Below are 24,838 nucleotides of genomic sequence, written 5' to 3'. Positions count from 1 at the left end.
GTTCACTACATATGCCCTTACGAAATTATTAGCAAATGATACCAAAAAATATTCAAACTTGTTTTTAAAAATAGATATGTCGGTAATTTTCCCCAATTTTATTACACACCGACACCATGACACAAGTAAATTACATTACTTACTAGACAGGAGTAATTAATAATAAAAACAACAGCTGTCGAATCTTCTTCCCCACAAATCTCTCACCCCTCTATAAAACAAATAATCCTCACACACTTAACACCTGCAACTAAATAATAATATTCACATCAATCAATCAATCAAACCATGGTTTCCCAATCCAACGGTTCACCACTCAAGTTCTTGATCTACGGCCGGACCGGCTGGATCGGCGGTCTACTGGGCAAAATATGCGAATCCCAGAACATCAATTACGCCTACGGCTCCGGCCGCCTCGAGTCCCGTGAAACCCTTGTCGCCGACATCGCCGCCGTGAACCCAACCCACGTGTTCAACGCCGCCGGAGTCACCGGCCGGCCGAATGTTGACTGGTGCGAGTCGCACAAGGTGGAGACCATTCGGACTAATGTCGTCGGCACGCTGACGCTTGCTGACGTCTGCAGGGAAAAGGGGTTGGTTTTGATTAATTACGCGACTGGGTGTATATTTGAGTATGATTCGGAGCATCAGCTCGGGTCGGGTGTCGGGTTTAAGGAAGAGGATACTCCCAACTTTACCGGGTCGTTTTACTCCAAGACGAAGGCCATGGTAAGATTTTGTTATGTTAAAAGTAACTTAATTTGGTTAAAGTTTTGATTTTTATTTGATTGGTGCATTGCCCATTTGATGGATTTGTGTTTTTTGAGATGGATCATGATATTGGCACACCCTTTATCTATTACACACCCTCAATATGATATTTTGTTGGTTTGGTGTTGAGTAATATGGCTCATATTGACCAATATAGAGTATATTGAGAGTGTGTAAATAGATAAAGGGTGTGCCAACTGACATAGCTTTTGAGATATTTTGTGTGGGGTTCTTGGAAATTGTGTGTGGATCTAAGATCTTGATGTGATTTCATTGTTTGATACTTTGATTTTGTAGATTTTTGTGCTGATTTTGTGTGTAATTTGTAAAAGTAAGATTGGGACCCACCAAATGTGAGAAAGTAAAGTCAACGCCTTAGGTTTTTATTTCAAGATCTCATTTTTTGAAGATTTGTGCAATGACCTTGTTATAATTTTGTGAATTATGATGTTTTTGTTTTGAGGTTTTTTTAGCCATAAGATCTTCATAAACCGCCATGAATCTTTAAACATCACTATACGGCTCGTATAGGACCTGGGTTGTGTCAAACTCTATTCGAGCTGTTGAAGTCCTATACGACTTGTATATGGCTACGGGCCGTATAGGCAACACAAAGCTGTTTTTTTGTTTCCCTTCGAACACTTGTCAGGCATGCGTGGCCTATATGGCCCGGCCCGTATAGGTCTTTACAGTCACCATGGGAGTTACCATGGGGTGGTGTATAAAGATCACATCCCCTTTTTTTCATAAGTGTGATGGATCTAAGATCTTAAATGGTGTTACAGCTTGTTTGTCTTTGGATTAAAATAAAATAATAATAATAATAAAGTTGATTAGAACCTTTGTGATAATTTTGTGTGGATTTATAATTATGGATGAAAATGTGGTAGATCTAAGTTCAAGAAGCGCTATTGAAAGATATTTCTAACCTTTCTTTGATTCATATAAATCGTATGTCATATCGCGGGTCCATAAGTTAAAGGATAAAGACCCGCTATCTAAATCTTGATTTGTATTTTTTATAAAGTCGAATGTTAATCTTCATAAAGTCAAACCTTACCTTCTCATTGTTTGACCCGCAGGTCGAAGAATTACTCAAAAACTATGAGAATGTATGCACATTACGAGTACGAATGCCAATTTCATCAGATCTTACAAACCCGCGAAACTTCATCACCAAAATCAGTCGCTATGAGAAAGTGGTCAACATCCCGAACTCCATGACCATTCTTGATGAACTCCTCCCGATTTCTATTGAAATGGCTAAAAGAAACCTAACCGGGATCTACAATTTCACTAACCCGGGTTGTGTCAGCCATAACGAGGTCTTGGAGTTGTACCGTGAGTACATTGACCCGAGTTACACATGGAAGAATTTCAATCTTGAGGAGCAAGCTAAGGTGATTATTGCACCTAGAAGCAATAACGAGCTTGATACTACCAAGTTGAAAACCGAGTTTCCCGAACTCTTGTCAATCAAAGAGTCGCTTGTGAAGTATGTGTTTGAGCCAAACCGAAAGACACCCGTTGCAGCCTAACTGTAAGGTTTGACGATGCGCTTGGTGGTCGTGTTTTGTTGGTGATGCTATTGATGTATTTTTAAATTGACAGGAAGTGTTGATGATATTTTGTATTTTTCTTGAGGTTTAATTTCTGGATTGTTTTGATTAACAAAATTGTTGGAAATGATAACTTGATAATCATTTGGTCATGGGAATTTGCATAATATATTGGATCATGTTTGTGGCATACTCTTGTTCAAAACATGAACAAGATATTAAACAGGTGGTACAAAGACTAGACTATCAATCAATGTGTGGGGTTGAGGGTTCGAGGCAATGACCATGGTTTAGATCTAGGAGCAGGTTAAGGGGTGTGTTTGTTTGTCGTTCTAAAAAAAATCTGACGGGTAGTAAGCTCCTGCTCTGGTGTTGCCTGTTTTGAGGCGTTCATATATGAGTGGTTTGGCATAACGGTCGACATTCGACAGGGCTGCTCGATCTATTTGGAGCCAAACATAATTTTAAGGTATTTTTCATGAAATGATATTAGTTTATGGTCTATCAACCATTTTATCTGTTCGGAGCGTCGGTGATTCAGAAACAATGAACTAAATGTTGAGGGAGGTCATTATTTGTCAAGACAATTATGTTTGTAAAATGGTGAGACTTGAGAATATGGTATTGTATGTTATCAAACCTACACTCGGATAATTTGGTGAGACTTGATTATTTGTATTATATTTGTCGACTCTTATTAGTTTGGCAACTGTCCTTTGCAGATCATAACTCCATAACTAGTTTCAAGTTTCAGCATATGTATTGTCTGCCAAAGAAGAAAAGCCCTGAAACTGATCGATTTGCTTATGATCACTTGACTATGGTTCAAAACTTGTTACAATTTGATGAAATAAAGTAATAATGGGTTTATACCATGGATATTCTTGCATGTATGCAAAGGTTATTGGTGAATGAGATTCTTAAAAGTAGTAATTCGATGTGTTTGTGAATAATGGACGAAGAGAAGAAGATGATGCCTTAGGGGGGAGGGGTGGTGCAAAACTCATCATACACCCAACCCAATCAAAATGTGTCACATCACCAACCCCAAATTCTTCACATTTTGATGAAATTTGGTAGGGGTGGTGGTGTGATGTGGTGTGATGGGCCTTTTTCCGGCCACCTTCATCCCACCTTCACCGGACATTTTTCCGGCCACCTTCATCCCAAACACCAACCAACCAACCAACCACCAAACACCAACCTTTTTCCGTTCATCACCGGAGCTCCAGATCCGTTCATCAGATCCGTTTTTCCGGCCAAACACCAACCAACCAACCATTTTTTTCCGTTCATCATCCCAAACACCAGATCCGTTCATCACCGGAGCTCCAGCAAGAAAAAATCACCGGAACGGACCTTTTTCCGGCCAAACACCAACCATCCAACCAACCATTTTTTCCGGCCAAACACTCTCCCCTCCAACGGCTCCTCCCCTCGTTCCATTTCCTCGATTTCCACCCCATCACTTGCATGATGGCCATCACGCAACACTCCCCCCTCACACTTGACAAAGGACCGGCGGCGGTGTGCTAAGAGCCATCACGCGTGATGGGTGGCTTATCACGCGGTGCCTCGTCCGCCCTTAGAGATGGAGATGGAGATGGTCTTTGGAATTTGTGCCCAGTTTATCTTATGTGCCATGTTATATTCTCTATAATATGCATCTCTTAACAATAAGGGTCATGAGCCAACAAGATTCCTTGATTCGATGACGCATGTAAAAAATTTAAGCAAGACACATCCAATAATAGGGTTTTTTTTCTTTTCTTTTTTTATGAGAAGAGAGGATGATGTGGAGGATGTAAGGAAAATGGACGTTCATTTACAAAAACGTTTACATAAGGAGAGGGGAGCGGGTGCGTTCAGAGACATTTTTAGAGTTGGTTTTGCCTATGAGAGAGCCAAAGCCTGATTAAATAGACAAATGCATTGGTGATCACAATTCTTTTCAAAAAAGAGGTGCATGTTGACCCCACAACTGGAAATGTCTTTCAAGTATAAACATCAAATGGCATACAACATTAGAGTTTTCCACTTACTTGATTGTTCATGGGTTGAATTGTATAATTTGGAACTTTGAGGGCTGCAGTCAAGCTCAATGGAAGATGAAGGGGTCAAGGTGTAAGATTGCTATTTGTTCGAGTCAAGTTGATTACAAACTCATCTTCTGCACTACTCGCACTCTATGAGACTACGAGTAAAGACATAAAATATGTTTAGTGTATTTCACTATGTGTCATCCAAAGAAACAAGATCTACTTCGTGACGGATAATTATATTATATAGTACATTACAAGATTGCGTAAAAAACACATGAAAACAACTAAGTGACAATTTGGATGATGATGTTTGATGATACAAACCTGACTTGTTGTAAAATTATGGTTTTTCTCTTACTGTTCTTTCCGTGCTTTGGATCTAGCTGGCTTTGTTTTAATAACGTTACCAAGAAGAATCAATACATCAGGAATAATAGTTCCAATGTAGTATACACTCCCGTATGCTGTTAATGTCTCGTGTAGACTTAATACCTGTTGCAAACAACCAAATATGTTTAACTTAAATCCCTGATTTTCTGAAGTCAGCCCCTAAAACCTAGGTTTGTTTTTTTATATTTTAGGTCAATGCCAGATATTTAACTTGAAAAATGATCTGAAAACTTGCATCAAAATCACAAAATTAAACTTGACCTAACACTTCAAAAAATAATAACAATATTTCTGATGTAACTTTAGACAATACTCTAATAACAACCATATTAACTTTGACCATATAAAGTCATACTGATCGAGTGATATCAAAACAAGTGATTTGACTTTTCAAAACAACAACCAATTGTTCTTTGCTCTAAGAAATAGTAGCTTTGAAGAAAAACCACTTTCTTTCCAAAATTGCAAATCATATTGTGTCTATTTTTCAAAGCTTATTGGCCAATTTGAAACTAAAAGTCAAGTTTAAAAAGTTAACTTAAAAGTCAAGCTATGTATTTTCTTCCTGTTTCAAAGAAAACAAGAAGTAAAAATCATGTTGTGTTATAGTCAATTTGAAATTAGAAGGCAGGTTTAAAAAGGTCAATCCAATAGCCAAACTTGTTTTATCTCTGTTTTAAAGAAAAACCAACACGCCACTAACCATGAAACCGACGCATGAGTAGTTCAACACGAGAACCGTATAAGCAAAGTTCACAAGCATAAAAATCTTCTTAACCAATCCCAAATTTGGTGGAACCGATTGTTGCCATCTGTATATAGCTGCACACATGACAAATAAAAACAATTATATATTAAATGTAGCAATTTAAGCAAATCATAGTTTAAAAAAAGAATTAAAACCAAATTATTACCTCTTGAACCAGCAATCATTATAGCTGACTGCACAAAGAATATAATATAGCCCGGATATAATCCCTGTTATCATAGATTCATATCTGTCAAATTCCTGAATAACCAAGGTTTTGCAAATTTACCTAATTAGTCGGATTGGGTTTGCTATCCTAAAGGGGGTTGCGGCGCAGCTTGTTGCCCACTTACCTGCCACTTCATTGTAAATCGTTTGGATGTTTCTGTGAAATATAATGTTATGATTGTTTCTAAAATGAAAGTAACGGGTTGGTAAATCAACACAATAGTTAATAAGTTAAAACTTATTAAAACCTCTCTATTTTTCCTTGTTGATAAGTTAAAATCCAGAAGTCATTTTTTGTTTGTCAAACAACTTATAAAACTTATTAACATTTTGAAAGTTAAGAAGTTATAAGGACACTCAAATAAGTAATCCCAAACACCACCTAAATTAGAACAAGTGATTTCCTTTCATAGGTGTCGAAATGACAAGAAGTATCGAGTGAAATGCCGCAATGTTACTTTAAGGGTGTAACCGTAGAAGTTACCTTCGGTACCAGACCCAATTTGTATCGAACTTTCATAGCACACCTTTACCAAGATTAGTATGTGGAAAGACTTGATGTACATAAAAGGGTATAGGTGAAGAAAAGAAATCGATAGATTTGCATATCTGTTTTAGCCTTTTTTTTTATTTTCTTCGTGACTGAAAAGTACCATTTATCCATGACGTATGATCAGGTAAAATACAACTGAGGTTTGGTATGAATAATCGAAAGGATCCAACAAAAACCTGACACGAGCAATCAAGACAATAAGCGACATAATCATAAATCAACAAAGCCTAAAATTCTAGAAGATATAAAAACATTACTTGAAGAAATGAATTAAGATTGTCACAATATGAATATGTTGTTAATCAAGGGAAATGAAATAAACTAACATCACAAAGGTTTATAAAATAACAAGAAAATGATTTATGAGAAAACTATTTCATTAATGTTAGTAGCACAAGACTCCGAAGCGTTACATTAATGGAGAAAGAGGCGTTTGAAGGAAAAGTGATTAATAAGGATAGTTGTGCAATTCGAACCGATGCGAAAAGTTGAAACTTGATACATTTAAGATGGATAATACCTCTACTTAAAGGTGTTTAAGGTCGGATATCGGATTACGGATATCCAAACTTCGGATATTCAGACATTTCAAATAGTGGATTTCACTATCCGAATATGAAATTTCGGATATCCGATCCCATCGGATAGTGAACCAGATATCTGAAATATTTAGAAAGAATAATAATTTTATAAAAATTATCCGAAGTATCCGAAATATCCGAAAAATTATCCACGGTATCCAAAAATTATCCGCAATTTATAAATAATATATATTATTTAATTATTAAAGATATTTCGGATATCCTAAAATTTTTATCCGAATCCGAAAATTTAGATATCCGAGTTTCGGATATCTGAAAGTTCAGATTCGGATTTTTGGATAAGTTATATACCCGAAATAACTTCTTTTTATAATTTTATCATATAAATACTATTAGAGAATATTATTCATTCTCTCCAACAGTTCATTTTTTTTCTTTGTGTTCACTTTTTTGTTTTTATCTCTTTTGTGTATACACTATTTATACAATTTTATCATATAAATACTATTAGAGAATATTATTCATTCTCTCCAACAGTTCATTTTTTTCTTTGTGTTCACTTTTTTGTTTTTATCTCTTTTGTGTATACACTATTTATACTTGATGTATTGACTGTATGTTGGATTTTAGAAGTTTAAGTTTGATCTAATAATATAATCCTAGTGTTAGAAGCTAATAATACGGTACAATAATTGTTTAACGTACGATAGGTACGCGAGATGCTCAAAGGCAAAAACAAAAACGCTCAGAGGCAAAAATTCTAAAATGCTCAGCCAAAACTAAAATGCTCAGCCAAAAAACTAAAACGCTAAAAAACGGTTTTCGTGAAAAAAAAGTAAAAATTTGATCGATTAACGATCCAAAACTGTTTTTTCGGTGAACCAATGATTAATTGGATATGTTTTGACGATTCTGAGATGTTGGGATGTGATTTCATGGATCGATTTCGTGAATATAGGGTATTCACGTACCTATTGTACGTTAAGGTATTATTGTATTCTATCTTATGAGAAAACCCGATAAAAACCCAACAGGTTTGTTTTTGTCAAAACCTGATACGAACCCTGAAACTTGATGGGTATTCCTGAAACCCGACATGTAATTATCCGATAAATACCTAATGGGATTTGGGATGGATTTTAATAATCAGCTATGGGTTTAGAAATACCTAAACCCAACCCATTCCCATCCCTAAGAATTAAGCATTTTTACTATATTTACTGTTGAGACCTCAAATGAATTATTCTAAGATTGTAAGTGTGTGTGTGTGTGTGTGAAGTCTTGTTTATTCGTTTTAGCCACGGATAACCGTGTACCGGTGATTGGTTGTCACACCCTCAAATCCACTAACGGAGTTCTACCGTCAGAGGGTGTGAACTAACAGGATCGGAATCATTAGTTATAATCAAACCATAAATAAAGTTTTTCAAGCCACGGAAACGTTTAAGTGTAAATAAATGCGGAAGCGTAAAACCTTTAACCAAAAGTTGTGTCACGCAGAACGACTTAAAAACCCAAATAATAATAACAGTTTGAAAATGAGTTTGCATAACATAAGCGTTCAAAGTAATGCGTGATCCTATACCGCGCGCCCGCCTCGGCTACCTGAGAATAACATACTAAAAGTGTCAACACGAGGTTGGTGAGTTCACAAGTTTATATAAAATAAAGCGTTTAGCGTTTTGCGTTTTGCGTTCAGCGTTACCAGACAGTGTTAAATCAATTATATATCTATAGGTAGCTAGCCTATAAAGCAAGTATTACTAAGTGTTCGACACCGAAGCTGACTGTTTATCATGTGCCTTGCCACCAGGTCTATCCCGACCATGGTAATGTGTTAGCCAAGATTACACCCACTCGACCTCCAGTCGAGTTTAGCGTTGGGTGGGGTTTGTCAAACCCAGTAGTACTACTCAACAATGACTCGCTATTTTCCAATACTAAACGGTTCGATGTGTAGGACTTCAGTTATTTCGTTTGCCACTTAGCCTTTACAAGTGATATATAATTTCATAGCAAAATCTAAAAGCGTTTCGGAGAATGTTATCTTCCCCAAGTGAAAAGCGTTTAAAAAGTTTAAAAGGGGAAAGTGAAACTCACTGTTTGCGAAGAATTCCCAAAAACAAGTCACCCAAGTGATGCGCATCACAGAAAACTCTCACTAGCGTTCTATAACAACAAGGAGATTTTCTAAGAGTCGGAACTATTATCGAGTCTTTAGACCCGGCACATAATTCCTATGCACAAGATACGTTTCGTGTTTCGTTTGTGACTCGTGTGTGACTTAACAAGCACATTTGTGATACGTTACATCTTGTGAACAACTATCTACGTGTCAAGTGTTAATGATGTACATTACTAGCAATTATTCCCCGCAAGGGCAATTTGGTCAAAACATAACAATTATCTAGCAATTAGCACGTTTCATGTATTTTCACAAAGTTCAGCAGCTAGTTTCATCACGACAGAATTCTACTTGAAAGACTACTCTATTCAACAGATCATAGTATCTCAATTAATTCCCCAAAAATCGTCACAAAAGCACACATGTGTTAGGTTTCCAGAACATATTTTATTGTGTTTTTATTCCACATAGATTTCTCATAATGATCAAAACATTACAGCAAACTCACAACAGTCAAATTCATGCGCAACAGAATGTTATTTGTTATTCCCGTTAAATGAAAAATCTAATTAATGCAAGACCAATTGGGTTAGGTTCTTAACTCAACAAGTTAACTTCCAGAAGTGGAACCAACCCATTTGGTCTTGTAGTTCATGAGATATGCTAATTACAAAACAACTTAACAGCAGGTCTCACAATTCATATTTGCACTTCAGTTTTGTAAAATCATAAAGATTAACTTTTACTCATCCAAAAATTACAAACTTGGACTTTATAGAAACTAGACTCATTATAGTACCCTGTAGTGTTAACAACCTCAACCAATTTCCACATTAACAATTAGTTACTGTTGTCTAAACATAACTTACAATCTGTCCAGTACCAGTTTTGACCTTTAATCATATTTAAATCGTTTGAGTAACCAAAACACCTCCAAATTAGGCGTGGTTGGACTTTCTGAAAACTAGACTCAGAGTACTCCCTTGTAGACTCATAATTTGCTCAGTTTGCTTTTATATTCAACAAGTTACACATCGTTCAAGTTTAACAATCACTGCTGTCAAAACTCAGAAAGCATAAACAATCATCTAACATGCATCCTAAACATACGACATAACTCAAAACATGTAATACACATAATTAATCATAGAAATCAGTAGTAACCCTTTAGGGTTTACAAACAATCAATGATTCAATAATCTTTCACCGTTCAAAATCACATATGATCATCAACATCAATAGCTAACACATAATCAATCATCCTCTAGCAACAATCAATCATATAAACACTTAATACATAATTTGCAAAGTTAGGGTTTCATATTTATACCTTAAAAACGCAGAAACAACCAAGGGAAACGTGAGAGATGCTTAGAAACGAGTGTAGGATGCTCCGATTATGAATAACAAGATCAAAACTAGGTGATATGTGTGTGTGTGTTGGCTGCCGATCGCAAGAGAGGGGGGGGGGGCTGCCGTTGGGTAGAGAGAGAGAGAGAGGGAAGAGATTAGGGTTTAATATTATTAATAATAATATAATAATATGTTACATCATGGTCCCTCAACTCTTTAGTATTACTTTTCTAGCTTAAATTAACTCGTTTGCATCTTGAGTTAGCGTTTTATACCATGTTATCACATAACACATAAGTCTAACACATAATTATCACATAATTATTGTTTTGATGTTTTTCGTTTATTCACCAATGGTTTGCGTCAACTTGTTTGCGTTTCGGTGAAATCCCGAAAGACTACACATGTAGTAATTGTCAAGCGTCATTTAAAGCCTTAGTTTAAATGTAATGAGATGTGCGTTATAGATCTAGTGATCTTAAGTTTGAATTGACGGAGTTTGAGTTAACGGAGTTAACCTGAAATTGACGAGTGTCACATTGGTAGTTTTCCGTTATATTGATTGAACATGCCATATTACAACACTACGTGAATATCACCTTTTAGCCACACATGTGGTCTGGGCGATTTGCCACACTTCGGCTTAAATGTGCGGCTAAAAGGTCTTTGACCATGTTTGAAAATCTTCCAGAATGTTTTGGCCACACATGTTATTCTTCATGTGACCATTCTATACCTGACGGGTGGTCCATGGGACAACCCTTAAGTGGTTTAAGTTTGTTAATATTCACGCGTTTAATCTGTTTATTTTGTTGAATTAGATAACTACGTTTACTCGTGTAATGGCAGGTATGAGAAGATAGAAGATGGAATTACGAGAGCGTGGGCGAAAACGGTGAAGAGAACGGAGTTAGAACGAGGAAGTTATGGAAAAAATAGAAATTGGTGGTGAAGACCACCGTAGCTTACGGTACCCACCGTAAGCTACGGTGGGGCTGGAGAAATTTAGCTGCCGTAAGGCAGTTTTAAGCTACCATCGGCTTTTTGGAAGCCACCGTAAGCTATGGTGGCCACCGTAGCTTACGGTGGAGGCGACGCTGCAATTGTAACTGCCGTTTTTTACTTGTATTTTGGACGGCCTTTCACATTATTATCATATATTTTCATCTAAGGACGACCCTAGGGCGATTTTGAGAGCTTCTTGATCAATTGTGAGTGTGGTAATCATAAAACACTTGTTTTCAATTTGTATGACAATCATAATCGAAGGGATGACGAACCGAATCATGCTCGGCTAAATTCCTTTGTGTTTTCCCTCGGATTGTAAGGTTTCTTATGTTTGTTTGGTTGAATGTTTAGACAATTTCTGAGATATTAGTTTGATCATATCGATTAAATTATTATGGTGTTGATGTATTGATTGATAGATTATTAATTTATCGATTTTGTGTTCTAAACCGTCAGTTCTTGGTTCTTTAAGTAATCAAGATTAATTGGGAGGGATTTAGGGTTAGATAAACTTATTGGTTTTTGAGTGATCACCTTGCGTTGTATAATCCAAGTACTTGATCTTCATTTATCGCATTCGTTTACATAAACACGAACTTTACCTATTGTTCATCTCAGTTAAACATTAATCGTAACATTCATGGAAACCTGAAACCGAGGGAAGGCATATTTTCGCATATTGTTTAAAACTCGTTTATTGCTTTAGTTCTTTTTGTTATCAAAACCAAACAACCAAATCTTTGAATTTACTTTTCGCATTTTGTTTAATATAGTTTAATTATAAAGCTACTTAGTAACATATTTTCCACAAACTCCCTGTGTTCGATACCCGCTTACTGCTATCTAACAAGTTGTATTCGGTTTATTTTTGAGTGAGTCTTCGACCTCACGTCAAATTTTGGCGCCGTTGCCGGGGAGTAGTGCGCAACGTGTGTTAGTTTTAGTAGTTTTAGTATGTTATTTTCGGGTTTACGCTGGTTGTGTTAGTGTGCATGTACCTACAGGTGTATGCATACTAGAAGCTCTAACAGGTCATCACCGCTAGTTATTGATCCCGAGATTGACAAAACACTTAGAAGAAACCGAGTCTTACTTAGGGAGAATAAGCTTCTTGGTTCTCCAACCGCATCAAACAACATGGATTCACCAGTTCCCACTTCGGGTCAAACAATCCCGACTACACCTCCACCAAATCCACCTCCACCGATTACTACTAATATACCTACAGCATCAAGTGAACTCCAACCACCACCCACAACCGAACCTAGAGCTGCTCAATACACCTACTCAACATCTTCCACATTGCCACCTATTACCAATCTTTTTCCTAACTTTGGTGCGTCATCATCATCTCAACAATATCAACCATCACCCTTTCAACAATCACAATTAAACTACCAGTACCAACCCCAACCGTTTATGCAACATTCAAGATCACAAGGTGATGGATATGGATATGGGTTTGACAGTGAATTCGAGGGGTATGAAGTGGAAGGTTACTACACGGGAGGTGATGGAAGCCAAAGGGTAAATCCGGGAAATTTGGCCTATAGTCAATGGCAACATCCGGAATCGGTGCAAGGGTTTAATAGACAACTACCACCGGTTGTTCAACAACAATATCAACAACAACCGGTGGTTGTCCAACAAAACGTGCAACCACCGATTCAACAACAAGCTCAACAACAACCACCGGTTGTTGTTCATCAACAAGTTCAACCGCCACCGATTGTTCAAAAACCACAAGGGCAACCTCAAGATCCACAATTTCAACAACAAATGCCCCAACCACAGTTTCAAAAACAATTTGTGCAGCCAAGGCCCGTTTATAGACCAATGGGTCAACCAAGAGTACCAATGGGGGTACCAAGAAGGCACACAAGAGAGATGGTTAAGGGGATTGAAGCCCATTTTTGACCCATAATTACTAATAATCCGTCTCCGGTGGTTATTCCTCTCAATCATCATGGGAGGACATTTGAAGTAAGAACCAATTCCCTTCAAAGTCTTCCGAAATATAAAGGTCTAGCAACGGAGGAACCTTACTTCCACTTGGAGGCATATGATTCCATTTGCAACACAATTGAGGGTCAAGGTTTTACATCGGATAAGGTAAAATTGGTTTTATTTCAGTTTTCGTTGGAAGACAAGGCAAAGAGATGGTTTTACACTTTGCCTTCCGTGTCTATTTATACTTGGGCCGAGATGCAACAAAGATTTTTGGAAGAATTTTACATGGCCCAACAGACAAACGATGCGAGAAGAAGTTTGAGAACCTTCCAACAACAAACGGGGGAAATGTTTCATGAAGAATTCGAGAGGTTTACATGATGATTAAGAATTGTCCCCATCATGGAATTGCTCTTTGGGAGCTATTAAATGCTTTTCATGAAGGGTTGAGTATGGAGGATGAACGGGATTTGCGGTGGATCACTAATGGTACATTTGGTACCAATTATGAACAAGATGATTGGGCATTTTTGGAACAAATGGCGGTTACATCAAAAAGAAAGGCTCAAACCGGACGAAGGGCAAGACCGGCGATTGGTAGACCGCAAGTGCAAGCCGTGGAAGAAGGAAATGTACAAACGACTAATCAACTAATTGATGTTTGTACAAATTGTAACGAGTTGGGTCATGCTTCGGAGGTGTGTGGGGTTGGTCAAGCACCGGTGGAAGAGGTGAATGCACTTCAAGGGGGAGGTGGTAGAAATTACAACATGAACTCCAACACCTACCACCCCGGATTAAGAAATCACCCGAATTTTCGTTATGGAAATCCGGCCACTCAATCTAACCCGAATTTTCATGGAAGTCAAAGCAATTATATCCCTCACGAATAATATAATAACCAAGGTAATTATCATGGCGGGAATAATCAAGGATTTCAAGGTCAAGGGGGTGGCGGTCAAAGCGGGTCAACGGGTCAAAGTTCATCGAGTGAGAATGAGGTTATGGACATGTTGAAGTTAATGCAACAAGACATGCAACGAGTAAATCAACTTGATGAGGTTAGAATGCAAAAGGATGAAGTAAGAGATAAAGCCATCCAATCGTTGACCACACACATGGGTCAACTCGCAACTGAAGTATCCGAGTTGAAGAAGAATAAAGGTCAATTGCCAAGCGACACAAAGGTAAATCCTTCTCATAACTCTTCTCGTAATGTTCCTATTAATCACGTTAGTGTTTTAAGAAGTGGTAAAGAATATAAAAAAGATTTATCACCGGGTGTGGTTGATGGGGAAGTTGAGGATATTACGGGTAATGAAAGTGATGATGAAATAGTAACAGATAAACCCACTAAACATGTCACTTTTGAAAAACCGTTACAAAATCCGGGTCAAACTTCAAATTTAAACGATAAAAATAAGGAAGTAGAACCAAATGTGGTTCCATTTCCCTCGGCTTTATTTGACCCGGGTAAGAAAAACATCATTTCAAGAAGGGGTCCTCAAAAAGAAAAGACGTGGGAAGTTTTTAAACAAGTAAAGGTAAATTTACCTCTACTTGAGGCAATTAAGCAAGTACCCGCATATGCAAAATTTTTGAAAGAATTGTGCACTCAAAAGAGCCACAAAAAGTGCCTCTACGAGTGGATTTAACTGAGCGGGTAAGTGCGGTTTTAAAAGGAAATCTTCCTCCTAAGCTTCAAGATCCGGGAACGCCCTTAATTAACATTCAAGTAGGCGATTTTCAAATGTCTAGGGCGTTACTAGATCTTGGGGCCGGAGTAAGTATTCTTCCGGGGGGTTTATACGACCAATATGATTTTGTTACTTTAAAACGAGTTGAGACAACGGTTGTGTTAGCCGATTTGTCTTATAAACTCCCCTGGGGAATTGTGCGGGACGTGATAGTAAAAGTTGAAGAATTTTACTATCCGGTTTCTTTCTGGTCTTATATTACTCATCGGTTGATTCGACCCAACAACAAAATGTTATATTGGGTCGACCGTTCTTAAACACCGCTCATGCTATTATTGACTGTCGATCAGGCACAGTTGATATGGCTTTTGGAAATAGGAAAATGAGATTAAATGTGTTCACTAACGGATCTAATGGTTTATGTGGTGATGAGTGTTTCATGGCAGATATTGTTGACATGTGTGAACTGCATGATTATGAGGAAGATGCTTTGGAAGAGAAAAATGTGTTTGTGATTTTTCTGAACAGGTACATCTTTGTGCATTGAGGATGGAATAGAAAAATCAAGACGTGTTGGCGGTAAAAGAGGGACGACCCCCATGGACTCATCAAATTGAAAGTCTGCCAGCTGTGATCGATTCGGGTACAAAACCACCATCGAAAAGCCCACCGAAATTGGAATTGAAGGATTTGCCTAGCCACTTGAAGTATGCGTTTTTGGGGGATAATGACACGTTACCGGTCATTATTGCATCTAATTTAGAAGAGGCCCAAGAACAAGAATTGTTGAAGGTGTTGAAGACAAACAAGGCGGCCATAGGTTGGACAATTGCCGACTTAAAAGGCATTAGTCCATCTATAGTTATGCACAAAATCATCACCAACGAGGAGGCAAAACCAACCCGAGAGACTCAAAGAAGGTCGAATCCCAATTTGAGAGAAATTGTGTAGAAAGAGGTAATAAAGTGGTTGGATGCGGGAATCATCTATCCCATCTCAGATAGCGCATGGGTAAGTCCTACACAGGTGGTACCGAAAAAAGCTGGTATACAGGTAATTAAAGATGAAAGCGGTGAACAAATCGCCACCCGACCGGTCACTGGGTGGCGAGTTTGCATTGATTATCATAAATTAAATGCCGCTAGATCTAAAGAACATTTTCCATTACCTTTTATTAACCAAATTATTGAAAAATCATCGGGTCAAAAGTATTACTGTTTTTTGGATGGGTACTCGGGTTATAACCAAATTGCTATTCACCCGGATGACCAACACAAGACCACTTTCACCTGTCCATATGGCACTTTTGCTTTTCGGCGAATGCCATTCAGATTGTGTAATGCCCCGGCCACATTCCAATGTTGTATGATGAGTATTTTTTCGGATATGGTCGGGGAGTCACTTGAGGTATTTATGGATGACTTTTCAATTTTTGGTCCAACTTATGAAACTTGTCTCAATGAATTAGAAAAAGTTTTAAAAAGATGTGTTGAGACAAATTTGGTTCTAAGCTGGGAGAAAAGTCACTTCATGGTGCAAGAGGGTATCGTGTTGGGTCACGTGATTTCGGAAAGAGGAATGGAAGTGGATAAGGCTAAGGTCCGGGTAATATCATCTTTACCTCCACCAAAGAACATTAAAGGGGTAAGGTTATTTTTGGGGCATGCGGGTTTTTATAGAAGATTTATTAAAGGCTTTAGTGTGATCACAAAACCTTTATGTAATTTGTTGTTAAAAGATGCTCCATTTGATTTTACTAATAAGTGTTTGAAAGCATTTGATGTTTTGAAGGAACAGTTGGTGAAAGCTCCCATTCTACAACCACCGGATTGGTCAAAGCCGTTTGAGATTCTGTGCGATGCTAGTGATACGACTATTGGAGCGGTTTTGGGTCAACGAATCGATAAAAAGCCGGTGGTAATTTATTATGCGAGTAAAACTTTATCCGAAGCTCAACTTAATTATACAACCACCGAAAAAGAATTACTCGCGGTAGTGTATGCTTTGGATAAGTTTCGCTCGTATATTTGGGGGAGTAAGGTGATCGTTTATTCGGACCATAGTGCGGTTCGATATTTGATGGAGAAGAAGGATGCGAAAGCACGTTTAATTTGATGGGTATTGCTTTTGCAAGAGTTCGATTTAGAAGTTTGGGATAAAAAGGGGTGTGAAAATGTCGTGGCGGATCACCTATCCCGAATTCCGTTAGAGGGTGTTGATGACCCGATGGAGATAAACGAACGGTTTCCCGATGAACAATTGTTGACCGTGTCGACCACACCATGGTATGCCCACTTTGTGAATTATTTAGCAACGGGGTCTATTCCAAGTCATTGGGTGAAGAAGAGAAGACAACAGTTCATGGCCCAAGTGAAACAATATATTTGGGATGAACCGGACTTGTTCAAGATTGGTTCGGATCAAATGATAAGGAGGTGTATTCCCGATTCTGAGGTACGGGAGATTTTGACTCATGCACATGCATTGGCGTGTGGAGCTCATTTTAGCGGTCAAAAGAGCGGTTACCGGGTGCTCCAATGTGGGTTTTGTTGGCCCACCATTTTTAAAGATGCAAGTGAGTATGCCCGACATTGTTTGAATTGCCAAAAGTTGGGTAGTATCTCGAAACGTGATGAAATGCCATTGCAACCAATTTTGGTGTTAGAGATTTTCGATGTATGAGGAATTGACTTTATGGGCCCGTTTCCAAACTCGAATGGATTTTTATATATCTTGTTTGCAGTTGATTATGTGTCCAAGTGGGTAGAAGCAGTAGAAACAAGAACCAATGACCATTCGGTAGTTTGCAAATTCGTTCAATCCAACATCTTTGCTCGGTTTGGTATCCCGCGGGTGATTATTAGTGATGGTGGGTCACATTTCAAGAATTTCAACTTTGGAAAGCTTTTAAAGAGATATAATGTGAACCACCGAATTGCTACTCCTCATCATCCGCAAACTAGTGGACAAGTCGAAGTGTCCGATCGCCAAATTAAAGAAATTTTGATGAAGACGGTGCGGGTTGATAGGAAGGATTGGTCTTCTAAGTTAAATGATGCGTTGTGGGCGTATCAGACCGCCTACAAAACTCCTATTGGAACAACTCCTTATCGGTTAGTTTATGGGAAAGGGTGTCATTTACCAATGGAGTTGGCACATAAGGCGCTTTCGGCGATCAAGGGCTGAAAGAAAGTTGAAGTTGAATGAGATTGAGGAAATCCGGGATGAAGCGTATGAATATGCTTCCGCATACAAAGATAAACTAAAAAAGGTCCATGATGCAAAGTTGAGAAAAAGGACCTTTGAAGTGGGTCAAAATGTGTGGTTGTATAATTCAAGGTTAAAGTTATTTCCGGGTAAGTTAAAGAGCAAGTGGATGGGCCCATATATCATCACAAGAGTGGGCCAATTTGGTGATGTGGAGATCGAAGATGTTCAAGATCAAACAAAACAAGTGGTGAACGATCAAAGACTGAAACCGTATTTGGAAGGAAAGGACATTAATATGCTCGATGTGGACCAGGTAAGTTACTTGTTACGCTCACCGGATGAGGAAACAAATTAAGAGGCCAAGGTATGTTGTATATTTTAGTTTAGGTTAATTTAGTTTTTCTTAAGTTTGGTTTTAAAAATTACCATTCTCGTCTTAAGTAAGTTTGACTCAAGTGTGGGAAATTTTAACATTTTTCTTTACCGTGTTGGGACAACTCGGATTTTTTTCAAGGGGGTGGGTAATTTTTGAATTTTTGGTTTTTGTAGGTTTTCGTTTTGTATTGATTAAATTAATTAAAAGAAAAAAAAATTTTGATTGAAAACCTGCAGGTACCACCGTAGCCTACGGTACCCACCGTAAGCTAAGGTGGGGAGTAAAAACCTTACGCTGGCTAGAGTCTGTCGTACGGTAGACATTTTTAAACCAAGGCCACTGTAAGCTACGGTGTCCATCGTACTTACGGTGGACCCTGGAGCTGGGCGATCGTTTTAGTATTTAAAAAAAAACGTCAATAAATTTTTTTTTACAATTAATATACACCACATACGTATTACCCATCTCTTTCACCACATATTTCACCAACACCATCTTCTTCATCTCCAAACCTTCAAAACCCTAACTCTTTGTTGGGCCTAGTTTTGTGGTTTGAGCTTAGTTTGTGTTAATTCTAGTTGTTTTGGGCTTGGGTTGTTAGTTAATGTGTGAACCGAGAACACTTATGGGTTCTCGGTGGTTGTTTGGGCCGGCCTAGTTGGTTAGTGTCCCTATATATAGTGATATTATGTATAGGGTTAAAGGTTGTTCATTCCAAGTCTTTGTTCAAGTATTGTAAGTGCTTAAGAACCCGACGTATTCATCAATATATGTGTGTTTTGAAGCAACATCATGTTTATTTACTTTATCTATTTGTGTTCTTGAATCATCGAGTATAGGTATTCCGCACCTATACTTGTCTAGTTGATATCATATTGTAGTGATACAGATTCGGGACTTACAATTGGTATCAGAGCCTTAGACCTTTTCAGGCTCGTTATTGTGATATCAACGATTCAGGACTACAAGGGCATAATACGTTTTCCGATGAGAAACTGAACGGAGAAGAAGACTGAGTTATTTTTGCAAAGATTGACTTTGATTTGAAATTAAAATCGAATCCCATATTTTTGGAAGTTTGTTACAAGTTTGTTGAAGATTTCCTTCGGTTTTCAGCCACTGTAGCTCTTGATAATAATTAGTTCTCGGCTGAAAATTGTTCTCGGTAGCTGCTTGTTCTCGGGTTCTCTGAGTTCTCGGTTTGTATGTGTTCTCGGTCAACTTTGGTCAACAGTCTTGTTCTCGGTCTGGTTTTGGTCAATACTCTAGTTCTTGGTCAAGGGTTAAATATTGGTAACAAGAGTGAGTTTTCGGTCAACACTTGGTCAACCTCAGCGTTCTCGGTCAATGCTAGGTCAACCTCAGCGTTCTCGGTCAACTGTTCAGTCTGTTGTTTTTGGGCCTGTTACTCTCGGACTTGGACCATATTACTGGACTTATATTTAACTGGACCTAAGTACAATTTTCAATCAGTAATAAATTTGAAATGGCACAATTAACTAATGGCAGCAATTCAACCAACTCGTCACTTCATCAAGAACTTGATTCCATCATGGGCACTGCTACTCGAATACCCCGTTTGTTATCCCCACGAGGGTTTCAGTGAGTGGAAATTCCGTTTCGAACACTATGCCAAAATGAAAGATGCGGAAATTTGGAGAAGCATTGTGAGAGGACCTCAAAGGATCACTTATCAAAGGGAGAATTCAGACGAGGTTCTTGTAAAGCCGATTGCTGACTATGATGATGATGATTTTGCTAAGGTTGAAGAAGATGAGAAATCTCTCTCAACCCTAACCATGGCAACTCTGAACAACTAAGGAATTGTGGGCCGCACTGATAGAGGTTTATGAAGGAAATGAGGACATGAAAAGAAGTCGCCAGGATCTGCTGAGACAAAAGTTTAACATGTTTAATCATGTTCTGGGAGAGATACTGGAGTCTCAACTTCAAAGATTTATATCTCTTGTGACTGAAATGAGAACTGCTGGAATCTTTCTACAAACCTCAGAAATTAACAAGTTGGTGAATTTTTTGCCTAAGAATTGGGACATGAATGTTGCTGTTATTAAAAAGACTAAAGATCTCAATAGAATGAGCATAACTGAGATGATTACTACTATTAAAGCTTGTGATATGGATGATAAACAGCGGGCAATAAATCATGCTAGTTCTTATAGTGCTGCTGGATATAACGTTGCGTCTAATAGTGCTATCATGTCGCAAGATAGATTTTCACTGTTCAAGCCCACTCAACAACCACCACAGGGAAACTTTCAGATGTTTTCATCTACTCTTGGTCAATCATCATCATCCAATTCACCCAACTCAGCTCCAGTATTTTTCACCAAGTCTGGTCAGTCTACAAATGATTCTGGTAGGACCAACCCAAGTCAGAACTTCAGCCAGATCCCTACTATACCAAAAAAAACTCAAGAGAATATCGCATTAATGGCGGGATTTATGAACTGTTACCATGCCTTTCTGGGCGGAGATTTGGTTCAACCCATGGCTGCTATTGAACTAGACCAGATTCATCCTGATGATGTTGAAGAAATGGACATCTTATGGCATATTGCTATGGTGGTTTTCCGTGCTAAGAAGTTTACCAAAAGGACGGGTAGAAATAATTGGAACATGCCAAATAATCAAAAAGTGGGTTTTAACAAAGAGACTCTCAGGTGTTACAACTGTCACGAGCCTGGTCACTTTGCTCGTGAATGCACTAATCCGGCTAAGGATGGGAATACGGAAAGGGCTTTGGTTCTAGTTGGAAATGCTCGGGGTGAGGCTGGAGGTAGTTCGGGTAACGGTGAAAGGCGTATGTGTCACACCCTCAAAATCCACTAACGGAGTTTTACCGTCAGAGGGTGTGAACTAACAGGATCGGAATCATTAGTTATAATCAAACCATAAAAACGTTTAAATAAAAATAAGTGCGGAAGCGTAAAACCATAGAAACCAATGTTGCATCACGCAGGACGACTTAAAAACCCAATGATAACAGTTTAAAATAAGTTTGCATAATTAAAAGTGTTTCAAGCAATGCATGATCCTAAACCGCGCGCCCGCCTCGGCTACCTGAGAATAACATACTAAAAGTGTCAACACGGGGTTGGTGAGTTCACAAGTTTGTATAAAATAAAGCGTTTAGCGTTTTGCGTTTACGTTTTGCGTTTAGCGTTTTGCGTTCAGCGTTTTGCGTTTAGCGTTTTGCGTTCAGCGTTTTGCGTTACCAGATAGTGTTAAATCAATTATATATCTATAGGTAGCTAGCCTATAAAACAAGTATTACTAAGTGTTCGACACCGAAGCTGACTGTTTATCATTTGCCTTGCCACCAAGTCTATCCCGACCATGGTATGTGTTTAGCCAAGATTACACCCACTCGACCTCCAGTCGAGTTTAGCGTTGGGTGGGGTTTGTCAAACCCAGTAGTACTACTCAACAATGACTCGCTATTATCCAATATTAAACGGTTCGATGTGAATGAAGGACTTTAGTTATTGCGTTTGCCACTTAGTCTTTACAAGTGATATATAATTTATATTAACAAAATCTTAAATGCGTTTATCGGAGTATGTTATCTCCCCCAAGTGAAAAGCGTTTGAAAATAGTTTAGAGGGGTAAGTGAACTCACTGTTTGCGAAGAATTCCCAAAATAAATCACCAAAGGATGCGCGTCACAGAAAAACTCTCTCTAGCGTTCTATAACAACAAAGAGATTTTTCTAAGTGTCGGAACTATTATCGAGTCTCTAGACTCGGCACATAATACCTATGCACACAATGTGTTTCGTGTTTCGTTTGTGAATCGTGTGTGACTTTAACAAGTACATTCGTGATGCATTACATGTGTGAGCAATTATTTACGTGTCATGTATTAATAATGTACATCACTAGCAATTACTCCCCGTAAGGGCAATTTGGTCACATATAACAATTAACTAGCAATTATTCTCCGCAAGGGCAATTTGGTCAAAACACGACAACTATTTATCAAATATTCCCCGCAGGGGTAATTTGGTCAAAACATAACAATTATATAGCAAGTATTCCCCACAGGGGAAATTTGGTCAAATCATAACAATTAACTAGCAATTATCATGTTTCATGCATTTTCACAAAATTCAGCAGCTAGTTTCACCGAGACAGAAATTCTACTTGAAAGATTGTACTATTCCACCAATCATAGCATCTCAATTAATTTACCAAAACTCATCACAAAAGCATGAATGTGTTAGGTTTCCAGAACATATTTTATTTTATTTTTATTCCACATAGATTTCTCATAATGATCAAAACATTACAGCAAGCTCATAACAGTCAAATTCATGCGCAACAGAATGTTATTTGAAATTCCCGTTAAATGAAAAATCCAAAAAATGCAAGACCAAATGGGTTTGGTTCTTAACTCAACAAGTTAACTTCCAGAAGTGGAACCAACCCATTTGGCCTTGTAGTTCATGAGATATAATATTTACAAAACAACCTAACAGCAGGTCTAATAACTCAGCTTTGCACAACGTTTTTGTAAAATCATAAAAGTTAACTTTTACATGTTCAAAAATTGCAAATTTATATTCTTTAGAAACTAGACTCAACCTAGTTTACTGTAGTATCAATAATCTCAACAATTTTCACATTTACACCCCGTTACAGTCAATTGAACATCAACAACACAATCTGTCCAGAAACTGTTTGCAACAAAACTCAACATATTAACCATCTATAGACTATAATCCGTTCATATAACACTCTAGACTCCATAATCACTATCCATGCACATCAATTACACATTACATACATGATTAGGGTTTTTGCTTGAACTCAAATTAAAGACACAAACAATTAACATGTGATAACATCAATTCTAGTTATCAAATCACAATCAATACATCATCTAATCAAACAAATCATATGAGCACCATATATGAAAATTTTCGGAACCTAGGGTTCACAATTAACCCATTAAAAATCGAAATTAAGCAAGAAGAATGCATAGGATAGTTGTTTATACCTTCCTAGCACCTTAATCTTCGATCAAACTTGAAAGATCTTGTGTATATGTGTGTGTGTGAGGCTGCCGATCGCGAGAGAGGGGAGGGGGAGGGCTGCCGTCGGGTAGAGTGAAAGGGAGAAGAGAGAGTTAGGGTTTATTGTTATTAATAATAATAACATGTTACACTTTAGTCCCTCAACTTCCAAATGTTACTTTTCTAGCTTAATTAACTAGTTCTAGCACATTGAGTTAACGTTTATAACAATGTTATCACATAAGTCTAACACATAATTATCACAAAATTATTGTTTTGACGTTTTTTCGTTTATTCACCAATCGTTTGCGTCAACTCGTTTGCGTTTCGGTGCAATTCCCGAAAGACTACACATGTAGTAAGTGTTAAGCGTCATTTAAACCCTAGTTTAAATGTAATGAGGTGTGCGTTATAGATTCAGTGATCTTTAAGTTTGAATTGACGGAGTTGAGTTAACGGAGTTAACTGGGTTAACCTGAAATTGACGATTGTCACATCATTCCCATGTTAAAGAATTTTCGTCCCGAAAATTTGAGTCAAGTCGTGATGAGTGTCTGAAAAAGTAAGAAAAATTTTCAGTTTGTCATAGTATGGTTGCCCAAACGTTCTCTTGGGAAGGGTAAATGGCTGCGCTGAACATTGGAAATCAGACTGCGAATTTCGCAACTGTTGAAGACTCGGCAGAAGAAAACATTGCTGAGGAGAAGGTCAAGGAGCTCCAGTTTGCTTACATGGCATTCACTTCTCCAGACTCATCTGAGGTACGTTTTCAACCATGTTCTTTAAATTATGGTGAGAAAATAGAAATGTATAAACTTCACAATGATAGTCTAAGTAGAGATATGAAAAGAATAAAATCAGAGAGTTTCAAACTTAAGAAAAATGAAAAGGGATTTTTAGACAAAATTGAATCTCTTAACAAGGACATTAAGAAACTTAAGTCTGATTTTAGCATTAAGAGCTGTCACCATCGTGATGCCAAACAAGAAATCGCAGAAATAACTGCTAAACTGGAAGCCTCCAAGCTAGAAATCTTGAATCTCACTAGCAAATTTGAAAAGGCTGAATTTGATTTTAAGAAATTCGATGGTTCCAGTAAAGTAGTTGATTCAATGATTGAAAATCAGCTATGGTGGAAAGAAAATGAAGGTGAAGGAATAGGATATAGTCAGGTTCCCCCACCATATAATCACAATTATGTTCCTACTCCTGTTACCAAAGAACATGAAGAAAAGATAAACGATATGAAGT

General features: G+C 37.9%; 2 protein-coding genes across 2 annotated transcripts; one reads left to right on the top strand and one right to left on the bottom strand.

Annotated features, from left to right (window-relative positions):
- Nucleotides 1-288: 288 nt before the first annotated feature.
- Nucleotides 289-2,470, top strand: LOC143529942 (bifunctional dTDP-4-dehydrorhamnose 3,5-epimerase/dTDP-4-dehydrorhamnose reductase-like). The gene is made up of 2 exons (XM_077025619.1): nt 289-729; nt 1,854-2,470. Exons 1-2 carry the CDS (start codon nt 289-291, stop codon nt 2,307-2,309), a joined length of 897 nt encoding a protein of 298 aa, XP_076881734.1. The 3' UTR covers nt 2,310-2,470.
- A 2,054-nt stretch (nt 2,471-4,524) lies between these two features.
- Nucleotides 4,525-5,742, bottom strand: LOC143529052 (lysophospholipid acyltransferase 1-like). The gene is made up of 3 exons (XM_077024936.1): nt 5,677-5,742; nt 5,466-5,584; nt 4,525-4,864 (listed from the first exon to the last, which is right to left on the bottom strand). Exons 1-3 carry the CDS (start codon nt 5,693-5,695, stop codon nt 4,727-4,729), a joined length of 276 nt encoding a protein of 91 aa, XP_076881051.1. The 5' UTR covers nt 5,696-5,742; the 3' UTR covers nt 4,525-4,726.
- Between the last annotated feature and the right edge of the window lie 19,096 nt (nt 5,743-24,838).

Source organism: Bidens hawaiensis, unplaced genomic scaffold, assembly GCF_021521415.1.
Source record: "Bidens hawaiensis isolate Kalapana, Puna unplaced genomic scaffold, B.hawaiensis_p1.1 tig00000636_1, whole genome shotgun sequence".
NCBI lineage: Eukaryota > Viridiplantae > Streptophyta > Magnoliopsida > Asterales > Asteraceae > Bidens > Bidens hawaiensis.
This window is presented reverse-complemented; position numbering and strand designations above follow the sequence as displayed.